The 15,843-nt window shown below is 35.4% G+C and overlaps 1 protein-coding gene and 1 long non-coding RNA gene across 2 annotated transcripts; one reads left to right on the forward strand and one right to left on the reverse strand.

The window, feature by feature from the left end:
* LOC109032563 (uncharacterized) lies at positions 1-3,037 on the reverse strand. The gene is made up of 2 exons (XR_011900330.1): positions 2,798-3,037; positions 1-2,066 (listed from the first exon to the last, which is right to left on the reverse strand). It is a non-coding gene; the product is annotated as an uncharacterized lncRNA (long non-coding RNA).
* A 2,441-nt stretch (positions 3,038-5,478) lies between these two features.
* On the forward strand, positions 5,479-14,724 carry LOC109032562 (ribosome biogenesis protein NOP53). The gene is made up of 8 exons (XM_019044758.2): positions 5,479-5,636; positions 6,237-6,392; positions 6,860-7,030; positions 8,603-8,787; positions 10,645-10,943; positions 11,977-12,200; positions 12,678-12,947; positions 14,588-14,724. The coding sequence occupies exons 2-8, from the start codon at positions 6,244-6,246 to the stop codon at positions 14,655-14,657; spliced, it is 1,368 nt and encodes a 455-aa protein (XP_018900303.2). The 5' UTR covers positions 5,479-5,636; positions 6,237-6,243; the 3' UTR covers positions 14,658-14,724.
* The last annotated feature ends 1,119 nt before the right edge of the window (positions 14,725-15,843 follow it).

Consider the following 15,843-nt stretch of genomic DNA (forward strand, 5'->3'; position numbering starts at 1 on the left):
TGAGCAGATAATAGCTTATTTATTTCTTTAATTTGACATTTAATGTGAGGCCACAACAAAGAAGTATTAGAAAAAAAAAAAATTTATAAAATGAAATCAGTATGATAGTTCAAGAAATAAGTAAGAGGGAATACATTCAATTAAGTACTTCCTCTGGGCAAATCTAAAAATAAAATTATGAACTGGAATGAACTGAATAGAAATGTGCTAAATATACACCAGCAAGGAGAGCATTAATTTGTATGCTCATGAAAAAAAAGGAACCGACATTAAAAGAGAGCAGATACTCATATTTCCACATACTTATAAAATTAAACTGTGAATTACCTAAACTTAATGGAATTATGTAGAACTAAAGATGAGGGAAAATGTTTTTAAAAAATTGGAGACGGAAATTTTCTTAACCCTGTTATACTTTAGCACTTCAGTGTTTTAAGCAGAAAATTACTAAAATTTAATCTCAATATTTAAAAATTTATGTGAAAAAGTCAACTACAGGTTCTTTAATAATAGGAAGCTGAGCAAAAATATACCTATACGGTTTCACTGGTGTATAAAAATGAATACTTATTCACTTGGTAATCTCTGAATGAAAATTTTATTTGAGTGAATAATGCAAATATACATGACCGAATAAAATCTAGTGATTACCAAGACACTAAAATTACAGTCGGTTGATGGAGAGTTCAAAAAAACTTATGTCACGAAAAAGCAAAGTGAAGAGGCTTTTGAGCGACATAAGTATATCCTTCTTGATCTCTTTTTAAGATAAAAATTTAAGTACATCTATGCATGAAAAACAAGAAAATAGGTACCAAGAATCATTCATGGACCTAAGCAATGGAAAAACAGCAAGCAAGAGCTATCTTTATTTCGAAGCAGGGCATAGATTAAGGGCTGAAAACTTAAACAAAACCGCAATGAATGTAAATGATGGTGGAATATGTTAAAAAAATCCACATGACAGAACTAGAGGTTGATAAGGTCAGATAAGAGGCACCATTGGACCCCTCAAGTTCAACCAAATCATTTGAGAGTGACATGCATTCGCCCTGCTTCACTCGCTGTCTGAGTCAGGCCCCTCGAGCTGCTCTCTCATTGCTCGTAATTGCATTGGCATAAGGGGATTTTTATAGTGATCTATTACATCCGATTTTTCAATAGCATAACCGATAAAACTCCAGCCCTCCTTTAGGGCATAGTTTACATTCTCAGTTATCATTCCTTTAGACCACCAGTGTGGCAGAATTCGCGACTGTGGAGCTCTCCTCGCATCTATTCTCGTTATGAGAGTCAGATATTTACGGAAGTGTTGTGCTGCCGTGCCAGGACTGGCCCCTCCATACACAGAGTCTTCATCTACGTCTCCCTCAAATACGTACTCATCTTCAATTTTCATTTTGTATACATCGATTAGAAGCTTAAACACTTCATGCTTTGGACGGTTTGAAAACCATGTGCCATCAAGAACTGCAAAGGGATCCAGAATTGAACCTTGTCCATCATCACTACAATCACTTTTATGCTCCCTCCAATTAGCTCTTTGACACTCACGAGAGCAGTAGCGTTCTCTTTTGCATCTACTACATCTCAGAAGTGGCACCTCGTTCTCAGATTTGTGGCAAGTAGCGCACCGATATTCAACATTCGAGGACATTCTTAATTAGAAATATTTGAAGGAGATGATGATTCGGAGGTAATTAGAACTGAAGATTAAACTTGAAAATTGCTGTGAGGAGACGTATGAGAGGACCTCACGAGTCACGCCTGATTGTGAACAAACATAAGCACAGAGAAAGAGATAATTTGAATGTAGTTGTCGGCAAAGAAAAATGTCTGTGCTCACTAGGAATTCACTTCATCTATTTGCATACTAGACGGCAGCTGAGGTTGAAAAATCTAGACTACCTGCAAGTAAAAAAAGGCCAAAGGCAAGTGACGATTATGATAGACAGACTTCCGTGATTCAAATTCTTGAGTCGCCAGATATCTTAAGTTTAGGACTGCATTTTTTGTTCAATAAGTAGGTAAAAAGCTGCTCCATCAAAATTCTCTTCAGCGGTCAACTGCAACAAAAAATTAAATTTTGATAATAGAATATTACATATGAAGGGTACAAGTAAATTTCACGATTTCTAAATTACTGCTGCGAGACTTCAATGCACCAAAATAACACTGTGACAAAATCATTCATCACTGTGCATATGGCTCTTCGTCTTCTGGAGAGCAGAATTTCCTTGGAAACAGAGGTAAGTCCAGATTCTAAAGCCAAGTTGAGCCCTTAAAATCCTGTACCAGGTGCCTGGTTGTTGAAATTTTTGTCGGCACAACAAGAATCGAAAATCGAAAGGTATATTTCTTAGCGCAGATACCTAGGGCTACATCTTGTCTTCTCTTGACGGCATAGCCAGTTAAAGTTTCAACAATCAGGCTGCAGCACTGAACTAGATTACTTAGACAGCAAGATAATCGCGCAATGTGAGTGTGGATATGAATGTCAAATCGGTTCATTTGCAATAGCTTAGAATAAATTTACTTCTGACAGAAGTACCCATGGAAAATAACAGTTCCTAAATTGAATGTCTCATTGTCTCCTATAAAAGCGTTGAAAACAAATTTAGAAAGTTAAACATAGGTATGTACTTCTGACAGGTAGCTACCGGGACTCTTACATGTATTCAATGAGAGAGGAGTTCTAGTGTCGAGGAGATTGAAAAAAATATGTGATAAGGTAAGTAACATAAATTAAGTATAATTGAGGGCTGAAAAAATTCAGGTGTGGATCTGATATACTTACCAATGAGTTCCAACACGTGGCAGGATAGAAGGCTAATGCTTGGCCTAGGTAAACTGAAACTGAGTAATCTGCTGAATTGCGGAAATGTGATAATAATCAAATCAAATCATAACAAAAGATTGTTCTTTGTGATTGTACGGAGAGACGGCGCGGCAGGATGGAGGGGAACCGCTACAGAGGGGAGCCATTTTTCATAATTTTTACTTTTCCCGCTATTCGAGCCATCTTCTAGCCATCAGTTTCTTCAGTGAGGCACATCTAATTCTCGCGGATTCAACAAAACAACGGTCATCATTTTTCTGATTTCGCCTAAAGTTGACTGGTGCTAGTCGCATCTGGTGAGCTTTTGGCAATATGGCGATTTGTTTACATTCTTCCTTATCACTTGCAAAGCGGAAAATTTTCCAATTTTTCCTTTGAAACTCTCCGAATTTGTCATAAAATGACTTTTTACCAAGTAAATAATTAATTCACCCCTTCTACTCAACATTTGTGATACTTTCGGTGGTTTCACTTCTTGCAGTGAGAAACAGATTCCTCGAGACAGCCTGGTCCTCAGATTGTTCAACTTCCATATGGATAATTATTTTAGCAATCGAAATGTTCTTTGACTGTAAATGGTGTATAATTTTTTCAAGATAATTCTCTGTAAATAATTCTGTTTCCAAAATCCTATCCCGAAGCCTGATGTAATGCATTGAATGCGGAGCATTTCGACTGAAGAGTCGATATGTGTCTTTAAGGAGCTGTGTAAATGAAACGGTTGGATAAGCCTGTAAGCAGTACAATTTCTTTTGTGTGTGAAAAATAACTGAATGTCCAGAATTCTAAACATCTGACCGTATCTCAAGTACCTGAAGGAAATGTTGGTCAGGTCAGAGTTTGTGAATCCTTGGCAGCAGTTACTGAAATTCTCCTACGTACTTAACAACTTTGCTCATTAAAGTTTGGTAAGTGAGAAATGTAAACCAACAATAAGTAGTGCGCGGTTTGAATCTTCGCCTGTTTTCGTCAAGAGGTAGATTTGACGCATTATGAAAAAGCTAAAAACTGCAAATAAGCTGTCACATTTCTTTCTTGAAAGATGCCTGTTCAAACTAAATTTAGTTTCTTTATTTCTGAATGATGAAAGAACCTTTAAGGGCCGAAATATCACGAATTTTGATCTATAAGTTGTAAGAGAGCACTCTGGTGAGATCCTCTTTCCTTTTTTCGAGTTACACATTTTCCAATTTTACAGGAAGTAGTATTAGTTGCATCCAGTATCACAATTTATATGTATTCAATGTGTTTCCTCATCGAAATGAGCGAAGAAAAAACATTTACTTTTATTTTCACCGAATTAATGAGAGTTTTACTGCCAACTAAGCTAGCAAATGTTTACGGTGAAGCTACTTTATTTGTTTCACGACTCCCAATTTTAGGAATTCTAAGGCGAAGTTGATAGCGTATACATCATTTCTCATTTAATGCAAGGTTGAAATACTTTATGATGGTGGTGGAAGAGACAATTCTGGTAAAATTGAGAGAATAATCAGGAAGAAAAGTTCTTAAACAAATCTCAGGAACTCCATCAGATGATGGGCACTTCACCCTCCAAGGATTTTTACACTATGGAGTTATGGACTAATACTGACAAGCATAATATGATGGATCTGAGCGGTCTCTTACTTACCTAACTTTGATGAGCGAAGGCCTTAAATATGTAGAAGAATTGCATTAACTGCTGCCAAGGATTCACAAACTCTGACCTGACCAACATTTCTTTTAGGTACTTGAGATACAGTCAGATGTTTAGAATTCTGGACATTCAGTTATTTTCCACACACAAAAGAATTCGTACAGCTTGCGAGCTTATCCAAACGTTTCATTTACACGCCTCCTTAACAACAAATATCGACGCTTCGCAGCCATAACACTCCGCTTTCAACGCACTACATCAGGCTTAGAGATAGGATGTTGGAGACATCAAGCATTTGATCCACGATTAATACTTATCATAGTGAGCAGCTTATGACATAGACAGTAAATTTTTTTTCGTCAAATTTCAATACAGTGTATCTGTAAGACTGGCAGTGCTGCTGTGATCAGGTTCTTGACAGATCTCAAATAGCTAAAATATCTCTATCCTGCGACATGATATGGAGGTTAATAGATTGAGAATTTGATCACAAGGTATTGATACTGTCTAGAAAAAATTATACACCATTTAAAGTCAAAGGAAAGTTCGATAACAACTAAAATTATCCATTATGAAGTTGAACAATCTGCGGACCAGGCTCAGAGTCTCGAGGAATCTGCTTCTCACTACATAAAGTGAAACCACCGAAAGTATCACAAATGTTGATTAAAAGGGGCGAATTAATTTTTTACCTTCTAATAGGTCATTTTATGACAATTTGGAAGAGTTTCAAATGAAAAATTGGAAAATTTTCCGCTTTGCAATTGATTAGGAAGAATGTAAACAAGCCGCCATAATGCCAACAGCCGAGTAGCATCAGTCAACTTTAGGCGAAATCAGAAAATACATGACTGTTGTTCCGTTGGATCCCCGAGAATTAGATGTGCCTCACTGAAAACCCAACGTTTCTTCTCACATTATTTTGACCTCAACTTTGAACATAAGAGTATACTCTTATAGGGAAGAGTCGCTCTGTGATGATAAAGCATGTGCCATCACCTATTTGAGGTTATGTGGGTTGGGGTTCTGTTATTGACTTATTGCAAAAGTATAATACTGTGAGTGTAACTGTAATGTAATGAATCAAGTGAAAGAATTTTGTCTCACTTGATTACTTTGAATCGAGTGAAGTTCTGCAGTGAAGTTTTAGATTTACAGGTGTGTTACTAATCTAAAATTCTCACTTATTTAGTATCAGCCCACTAGTTTGGAGTCAAGCCCGCAACCTTTTTCTTGAGTAATACTCCCGGTTGATTTTTTCATTTTTTACCTCGAATTCCCTCTCTGATCTCTCATTGAACTTGTCTTTTGACTCTCTCTTAGGTTCTGTCAGTAAGCGGGTTTTGTTCAATTAATTCACCTGTTTTATCAATATATTATTCACCTATCAAACACCGCCAAGTTGTTGCAGAATTTTGAAATCCGACTCCTCAGTGACACGTTGAAGTCCCACCACCAAAAAGCCTTTCAATCGTGCTAACCCAACATGTTTCTAGCCAAATTTAACCACATGATTGGTGCCGACCGTATAGAGTTGTTCTTATTTTCTGCCACTCGAATCTAATATGCCAAGAAAATGACTTTTGGTCTAAAATCCGAGAACCATGCCAACCAGTGAGGGTTACTTATTACCATCATTATTTTGAGGCCAATGGCTGCTAAGCACAACCAAATTGCCGGCACGCTCTTTGACCACATGTATCTAAATTAAATAGCCTCATTGAGGAATGAACTAACTTACTTTGATTTCAATTACAGGAACATCATGGTGCGTGCATCAGTGCCAGTAAATCCGGAAAAAGCCTCTAAAACTAAGGTCCGTGCTGCGAAAAGAAGTAAGAAAGCATGGAGGAAGACTGATTCAAGCGATGTTGATGCATTCCTCGAAGATAAAAGATTGGAAGAGAGATTAGGGTAAGAGTCTATTGCAAGTCTTGGTGTTGGAATACCTAGTGTCTGGTTTTGCACCAAAAAAAAGAGTGTTCAATCTTAAACATGTATCTTAATTTTTATAAACTGCTTCCTAGTAAGGGAAAAACTTTGTGCCAATAATAGTTCCAATTCACCACAAGTGTTTTGAAGTTTTAAGTTACTGAAATCATTTAGACGAAAACCGAGTTTCCATATTAAGCAAGTATTGCGATTTGTCTGCTCATGATTTCAATAATGTAAGCTGGTAATTTGGGGGGAAAAAATCTGAATTACTATTGAGTATGAAAGTTACTTTTAATGAAGTCAGGAGAGAAATCTTATCATTGTAAGAATTTATTAATGTAATGGTGTGTTGAAAACGGAATCTAATATTTCACTTTTCATATTGGTTTACAAAGATTGTGTTGATCTGGAAAATTTATTTTTTGCGTCTTTTTTTTCATTTCTAGAAAACCCTTTTCAGAACGAACTGATGATGAATTGTTCCAAGTCGACACTGCCCCAGCCAAAAAGTCAGTGCCCCTATCAGTCGCTGAAAAGAAGAGGAAAGCATTTCTACCTCCTAAGTGTTTTGAGATTTTAGAGCCAGACTCTGCAGTTCCAGATCCTATTACCAAAAGGTATTGTTCCACATTATTCCTCTTTTGATTTTATTTTTTAGGCTTTGGTATTAAGTTGTATACCTAATACTGTACCACCACGCAAGAATCCAAAAATCTCGGACCCCAACCATCCGTGCTCAAATCTTAGGTATAGGAACCATTCGCTTAGTGTGCATAAATATTTCTTATTTTCACCTAAATAATTGAAATCTTGGCCAAAGTTGGCGCTTCAATGTTTGGGATCAGCTAGCTATGAAAACACTGGAACCTAAACAAACTTTCTTGATTGATACTAAAATTGTTAAAAGACCCCCTGAAGAGAATTCAATTGGGTAAAGGAAAGCTGTAAAATGTGTAGTTAGTAAGGAAAAACCTGACTCAAGGGTGCCATAAGATATCCGGTGCTCATCATAAATTGTTTGTGAAAAAAAGTAATTTACTACCCTTAAAACCTGATGTCCCCTAAATTTCTCAGTAAGATTCAAACACTGCCAATCAGTATCTACTTCCCTCCCTCCAGTACAAAGAATGGCCCTTAAGTAGGCATCCAGAGATTATTTTTTTTGCCTCGGTCCTTTGTAGACTGATTCTGTCAGCTTTGCTGCAATTGACCCTTTACATTCCACAATAATAATGAAAAGTAAGTTCTGGTAAGTTAATACGTAATGCTAATTTCAAATCTTTGAAAAAAATCAGCGTCTGTCAGGTCTATATTTTAAGATGCTCAGTGAAAGCCCTTTCAAATGAAATTGCCTCAAGCATACATATTACTGTGAAAGCTCGCCAAATCTAATTGTCTAGGGACCGAAAGTTAATTCGACTTAAATGGCAATTCTTCTTAACTGACTCTCCGCATACCTTATGAATGTGTCTAGGGCCGGAAAAAAAATTTGGCTTAATTGGCATTTTGTCTTAACCATAGTTCAACTTAGCGAGCTTTTACTGTAATTTCAATGCCCTTAAGGGTATTCTCATTGAAGTTTCAACTAATTCAGGCATATTTTTAATATATTGGTGCTAGCATGAAAAATTTAACATCCTAAAATTAGTCGAAGCACTTGATTTTTTTTTTTATTAAAAAAAAAGTTGTCTTCAGCCTCAATTGCATTACTTTTGTGTTGCTCTAGAAGTATGGAAAACTGAGAGACTGAAATATTCAGTCTTGTCAATTGTAGGAGCACTGATACTACCTTTTCCCCTTTTTTGTATTTGGTATTTCACATTAGTAAATTTTCAGGCAAAATATACAACCAATGTTGTCCATTAGCATTCTGGCGCTTGCTGTATGATGGCGCTGGTTGAGAATATATTTTGAGGCATAGTGCGTAATATTTCTGCTGATCAGGATTGAAGGAATCATATGAAAGGCACTCACCAGAAATCAATTTTTATTTTTGAATTTTTTTGAAACTACATATCTGATGGACTCATAGAGGTTATCTTTATTGCCAAACTTTGTGAGTGATGAATTAAACTTTGCTGTTCAATTGAAGTCTTTGTTTTACTAAAGTTTTCTAGTCTTTTTTATCACTGAAATATTCAAAATTCAAGATTCTCATCATTTTAATGTGGTTAATGGTATATGCACAGAAATCGAGTTAGGACCAAAGCAGAGCGACAAGACCGAATTGCCAAAAGCAAAGAAGAGCAGAGGAAAAAGTTAGGTTTACGCAAGAGGAAAGAAATTGACTCAATCAAACAAAAGCGAGCTCATCGGTGGCAAAAGAAGAAAGAAGCGAGGAAGGATCTTTTTAAAGTAAACCCATGGATAGATGGTAAGAATAATTCGTTTATTTCTTCAGTTTAAGCAGCTTTTCATTTTAAAATTATTTAATTTCTTTTGGACTTGTCGAAATCAAAAGAAACTATATCCTTTGTGACATGAGCAGGGTGTTTACAAGTCCGGAATTTCCGGAGAGTCCAGAAATAATACTGCTTTTTTAAGGACAGTTCGGAAGTACTGAAAAAGTGCGGAAATTCGGCAAGAAGGTCCGGAATTTTTGCCATTTTTGTCTCAATTTGAGTGAGAAATTCAAATTTTATCAAATGGAGGTACTGAAAAAGTACTGAATTTTTCTATTGAGGAGGTATTGAATTTCTTGGAAATGTACTGCAAAAGTACTGTAAAAGTACTAATTTTTGGTCATCCTGTTTTAGTAGACACCCTGCATGAGTCATGTCATGCATGTATTCTTATGGATCGCAGGGCACATATCAGAATGGATGTACATAGTTCCTCTTGAGTTAAATAGGTCCATTTTTTTCATTAGGTTCCTTATTTTGTGGCAGGGAGATGCCGAAAAATTTGACCCTTTACTTGCGTAAAAAAAGGAAACTTCTCTCACCAAATATAATGATAATGCCTTTTATAGAGTTCTTATTGATAAAAAAAAAGAGGGATAATCAGAAGGCTATGCCACACTGATGATGGGATCCAAAACACGCCTGTAGTCGCCTTCCTGATTGTATTATCTTGAGTCTGGTGTTCCATATTATAACAAACTTTTTTACTCATGTAGATCCCTCTGTAAGTATTTGAAGAATGCAATGAACTGTTTATTTTCTTTCAAAACTGATAGTTGCATTTCTTTGGCTCTCCACTACAGATATCCCGGACCTTAATTTCCTTCCCTGTTTCTATTATGCACCTACCATGAACTTTTAAGGTTGATTTAATTAAAATTTCTCTCAACCGAGAAATTTAACCTAGAATAGATTATCAAATGCAATAAACTGATTTAGTGGCTACACCATGGTTCAATTGTAAACAAACTGATAACCCTCTCTCTGATTCGCACCCTTCGTACCATGGTAGTGAAATGCATCTAAGTGTTTCTTGTAATCGAATTTTCTTGTATTTAATGAGCTCTTAATTTATTTATGATCTGTCAATGACTAAATTATAATGAGTAAACACAATTGACTTGCGCAGAATTTTTACATAAGGCTATGTCATTTCAGGGTTTCCACAGTCAGGGAATACTGGGAAAACCGGGAAATGTCAGGGAATTTTAAAAAGTCAGGGAAAACTGGAATTTTCAGTGAAAATGGTGAAAATGTCGAAAATGTCGAAAATGTCCAGGAAAAATTGTGAAGTCGCCTCTATTTGCTTTCTGGACTAGGCTTGACGTTTCATAATAGATTTTGCGTGAAAACTATCTTTAATTACCCATGTCTTTATTTTAACCATCTAGCATATCTTCAATTGTCAGGGAACTTTACTAAAATGAGACAGGAAAATCAGGGAAACGTCAGGGAATTTCATTTTCCTCATTCTATGGCAACCCTGCAGCCTGATTGTTGAAATTTTGTGTTTGTCGGGTAGACTTAGATGACATAGGTTAAAAGGCGAAGCGTGATTGGTCGGCTATGTCTTATTGCTGCTTTTTCGTGCCTTTGTCAGGTAGAATGGATGACTTACTTTTGGAAACTTACGCTTCAGTTACACTCCGCCTTTTTACCCATGTCATCTATGTCTACCCGACAAACATAAAATTTCAACAATCAGGCTGCTAATTATTTTTTTTTGGTTTGAACCACTGGGTTTGATATTATATCAAATGACATATTCATGAAATCAGTCTGTACAAGGAAAGGAAAGGGACTTTTATGTATAATCTTTTGCTTTTCAGAGAATGACTTATTTAATGGCAACGGGAAGTGGCTTGAGACTGACACCAAGCGACATAATCTTACAAAAACTGGAAAAGTTCTGGAAACTGTGAAAACACCCGCCAGCGTCCAAGTAAAACCAAGCATTTTGCCACCACTCCCTAAACCACACCCAGGAACTTCTTATAACCCAACTCTAGAGGACCACAACCGGCTTTTGCAGAGCGTAGCAGAAAAGGAAATGAGGAAAACTAAAAAAGAGATTGAATTGGCTCGTGAAGTCAGTAAATACCGCATTATGGAGCCTAAACAGATTGAAGTAAGTAATTTTATCATGACCATTTTATGGAGAAATACTAATCAACTAGTTACTCACCTCCAATTTCTGCAATGTGTTCTGCATTCATGTATTGGCGTAAAAAAAAAAAAAAAAAAAAAAAAAAAAAACGAAATTTCATCATATCTAGGCGCTTTAGCCCTCTATGACATGAATTGATTTTAGATCTTAGATTCTAGGAGACACTAATCATTTTTGTAGCTTGCACAAAAAACATAGAGTACCAAATGAAGAATTTGCAGGTGTCTGAAATTTGAAAAATTTCGTGTTGAAGAGGAAACTGCTGATTGAACTGAATACTATTTGTTCATTAATCGAGCAATTGTTAAAGGAGATGTGACAAAAATATCTCTTTTGCTAAAATACATGCGATTTAATGGGAAATGCTGCCAGATAACGTCACGAGGCGGTGCATTTTCTCACTTTTAAATCAATTTTTAGACTATTTCCAATCGCAGAAAAAATTATAAAAAATACTGCAAAATCAGCTCTTTTAGCAATTTCAGAAGAAGCAGTACAAAATTTGCATGCAAATTCTCCATTTGTTTTCAAAATTTTAAATTTTAGGGAATCGGTTATTCGAAAAAAGAAAAAACTAATGAAAATTTACAAAATCAGGCCACGGAAGAAAGATTCAATTTTTAAAAAACCCAAAAACACGTTGCTACAAATTTGTAACACTATGCCATAGAAGGTTAAAGTGCCCGGAGTAAAAAAACCATTCTTGTTTTTTTTTCTCTCCCTACCCCCTCCCTTGCAAAGAACTATGGTAAAGTAAATAATATGTCGTATAGTGAAATCAAAACACCAATAATGTAAAGCTTAAAATTGGTCATAAAATTTTAAACCTGAAAAACTTGTCATCTTTGTGAAAGCTTCAATCCTTATTATTTTGTAAAATGTATTAGTTCAGTCCAGCTTCAACATGATCATCTCTGTCTATAATCATATTTTGTCTTCAAAACTAAGTGATAAATATGTTCAGCAAGCAGTAAATTTCTTGTAAATTTTTCAGGAAGAATGGATGGATGAAATGATGCAGGGGTTGGAGAAAGATGAAAACAATGAAGATGAAAGTAGCAGTAATGAAAGTTCTGAGTTGCGTTCTGTTAATAAGCCAGTAACCCGTGATAGAAAGAAAAAGGCAAGCCAGCGCCAGCGTAAGAAGGAACATGAAAGGAAGCAAAGGGAAACCCGGAAAAAGAAATTGGAAAAAAGGCGATTGGCCGATCTTGACAGGTATGTATATTGAAAACCATAACTGGACCTATGGGGTTGTTTTCAATCATGGAAAGCTTAAATTTTCAGTTTTTGAAACCTTCAAACCCTCTATGAATCGGGCCAAATTTTTTAAAAAAATATTGGTAGCTGCATAGTGAGGCAATATAAATGTCATAAAATACTTAAGCTTACTTTTTTAAAGCAATAAGCTCTTATTACAGGTAATTGCCTTTCTTTTTCAGGGGCAGTTAAATCTCTGCATGCGTAGGTCAGATATACTCCGGCATTTTTCCTGCCAAGCCCCTCTTTTTTACTTCTTATTTTTATTTTTTTCCCTTCCCTCCCCCCTTTTTTTTGCTTTTACCAACTCATCGAAATTGCTGTTAATGTTTTCCTTGTAATTTTAAGTGTTTTGCCATGATCTATCGAAGTTCTTCTTGTTCAACTAATTTTTCCGCTCTGTTTTTTCAACCACATAATTATTTTTTATCACAGGGTAAAATCATATTCCAAACTGATTGATCAAGCTCTAGAGATTGAGCAGGCCAAGCAAGTGAAACTTCAGAAGCGCAAAGCTATCCGAGACAAGGTCCTCACAAAACGGCTCAGTAAGAATAAATTTGTGGCACCAGCCCCTGTATTCAGTCAGAGAGAGGATATTACTGGGAATTTGCGGACTATCACTCCTGTGGGCAATATTGCTGCCCAGGTACTTTCCAATCTGCAAAAACGCAACATGATTGAAGTAACACAGAGACAGCTGAAGTATGTATACATTTCATTTATGTCTTATTTACTCAGAATAAACCTTTTTTTTTTCAAATTCTCATGAAATTGTATCTTTGAGGCATTAGAATTTTTTTTTTTTTACCGGATATTTTTTTTGCATGATTGATTCATCATCTTTTTTTCCATTTTTATTTGATGTATAAAGGAGTCTCTGAAAATTATGGAAAAGTTGCAACGAGATTACGGTAAAGTATAACTCAGCAAAGGGCGCATGTTGTGAAAAAATTGAATAGCTGCTCTAAGACCTCCACCTCACTTCCCAGGTTTAAAGGTCTAATGTGCCATAAATTTCCTTTTAATGCTTCAACTTTAAGGAAGTCTTTTCTCAGAATTCCATTGTTGTCACTTAACTCCTTCATCAGTCATACTTACCCTTCATATAGCAGAAATCGTATTGACTGTGAAGCTCACAGACCACGTATTACAGTTTGTGATGTTGCAGACTTCCTGGCTTTCAGTTAATTACAACTAAGTAAAACTGCATAGGGACCAGATTGTTAGTTCCTCTTAGAAAGAAACTTCTACTTAGAATGCTTTTTGTTTTTATGATAAATTCGATGGGACGTTAAAAAAGTTTGACTTAGGGGAAAATTCAACTTTAAGAGCTTTTGACCTTGAGGAAGTTAACTGTTCTTCATTTTTTAAACGGAAAAATACTCAACATTAATCCTGGAAAACTTCTATTATTTGTCTTCTCCTAGCAAAGATAACTATGCGAAAACTTCGAGGAATGATACTGATTTGTTCTTCTTCAAAAAATTAAAATGGGAGAGGAGATTTCTAAACATTACAAACGAGTTACGTGGTTTTGTAGTTTCACCTTCAGTATGGAATATTTAGCAGAATAGCTAGTAGAATTTATGAATATCACAGTAATGACGGCACCCAAGTGGATGTGAGGTTCAGTCCCCAGGGAGCTCATTGGTTAAAGTTTTTTTTTTTTTTGGTAGACAAAAGAAGTCGGTGGCATATAAAAATTTAAATTATTATTGTGTTTAGCATAAAATCGATTGGAAAATGAAGTTACATTGTTTTAACTGTTTTAATTTCTTGATAGACACCTTGTTTTTCAGGAGTTATTTAATTTCCTTTCAAAAATAAAACTGTTACTAATGGGGGAAAGCGAGTTAAGGGACTGTGAGATGGATAGATCAGAAAGAAAAGAGAATCAGTAAATTGAAAAACTTTAACTCCTAGAAAGAGTTCAAATGATGGCCATAGCGTTTCTAGGCCGTGTTAATTGGTCGCATTTAAGGCTGTAACTCTGGAAAGCAGCAGAATTTACTCCAATTTATTTTTTGTGTTTGAGTTTTTTAATTTTCTGATTCTCACTCCCTTATTTTCCAAGAAATTGAGTGTTAATCCATTTGCACACATACATAGTTCAGAGTGTAGCTAACCTACTAAAAAAAAGTAAATTCATTAAATTTTTAGGATTTTAGGCCACTGGACAACGAAGCAATGATAAAATCATCTTAAGAATGGTGAAAATTTTCATTTCAGAAGCTGATTTAAAAAGTATAATAAAATTTTGAAACTGCTCTCTTTAAACTTAGTTTTTCTCTGTGCCTCGGTTAAGTTTATCACACTCAATGGTTGCCTTTTTCCTTTTTCAGGTCAAAGAAAGCGAAGAAAAAGAATACAAAAACATTCAAGAAAAGATCACATGTCCTCCCAACAAAGTAATTTTGATAGCTGTGATAATCTATTGTTTATGTATGATAATACACTATTTTTATGCCCCTTATTTAAATTCATTGTTTTTATTTTCTATGTGAAATGAGTTTAATTTATTTTTAAGAACAATATTCTACTTCTACTGAGTTTCGCTCATGCCTATCCATAATTACCTACTTATTTATCAAACACCCGCTATGCAGTGTATTAAACATGTAGTTATCTAGATATTGCAATGGATTATTTTGCAGCATTGTACATAGATATGTAGGATAGGCTCTTAAAATTCAGAGTTCTTTTATACTGCAGTATAGTTTTATATTTCAAGAAAAATTCATGTTTACACTAGTAGGTATAATTGAAAGGTTTCAAATAATCTTAGTTTCAAAGGAAGATAACTTCCGTTTTGTAAATGATATAAAAAGTGCCACAAAGAAAATAGGTAGTGAGAATTCTTGATTCATATAGATCCCACAATTGAAACTCTGATTTGCAAATATAATGTAGCTTAGAACGTTATCAAAAAGGAAGATTTGAAGGGGAAATTTTATGATGATGATGATTTGAAGGAAAAATATCACACTTTGAACACTTGGCCAGAAAATTCTATAAAGTGAGGCTCCGATTAGCAGTTTTAAGCTGTTCTCCGAGATATTTACTGAAATAAATTTTCAAAGATGACAGAAGTGTCTCTCTTTCAAACATTTTCCTCCTGAGCCCTCCTGACCTCCAAAATTTATTCCACTGCAGCACTGCGGATTTTACTCAAATTAATTTTTACAATTTTGTTTAATCGTACTGCTACATGTTCCAAGAATCTTGTTCGGTAAGAAATGACAACTCCATCAAATCATGAGAAACATACTGAATAATTTTCACAGTAAATCTGTAGTAGGTGGGAGGGGGGACGATTCCAGAAACATAAAACGGGAATTTCTATTCCGGAAACCGCATCCCTGCCGCATGCCAACGTACAACAGGTTTGCCTTTCTTACAGAGCTAAAATCTCTCGTACTAGCCCTGCGTTTAAACTTTCTTTTTTTTCCGTCCATACTACCTATATTCTTTGCCCGATCAAAGAAAAAAATAATTTCAATCCAAATTATTCGTAATCCATCGTCGAATCCTCAATTTTTCAACATATTACCCAGAATTTTCAAAAGAACAATCCCATAATGCACAGTGACGTTATGTT

Source organism: Bemisia tabaci, chromosome 8 (genome assembly GCF_918797505.1).
Source record: "Bemisia tabaci chromosome 8, PGI_BMITA_v3".
Lineage (NCBI taxonomy): Eukaryota > Metazoa > Arthropoda > Insecta > Hemiptera > Aleyrodidae > Bemisia > Bemisia tabaci.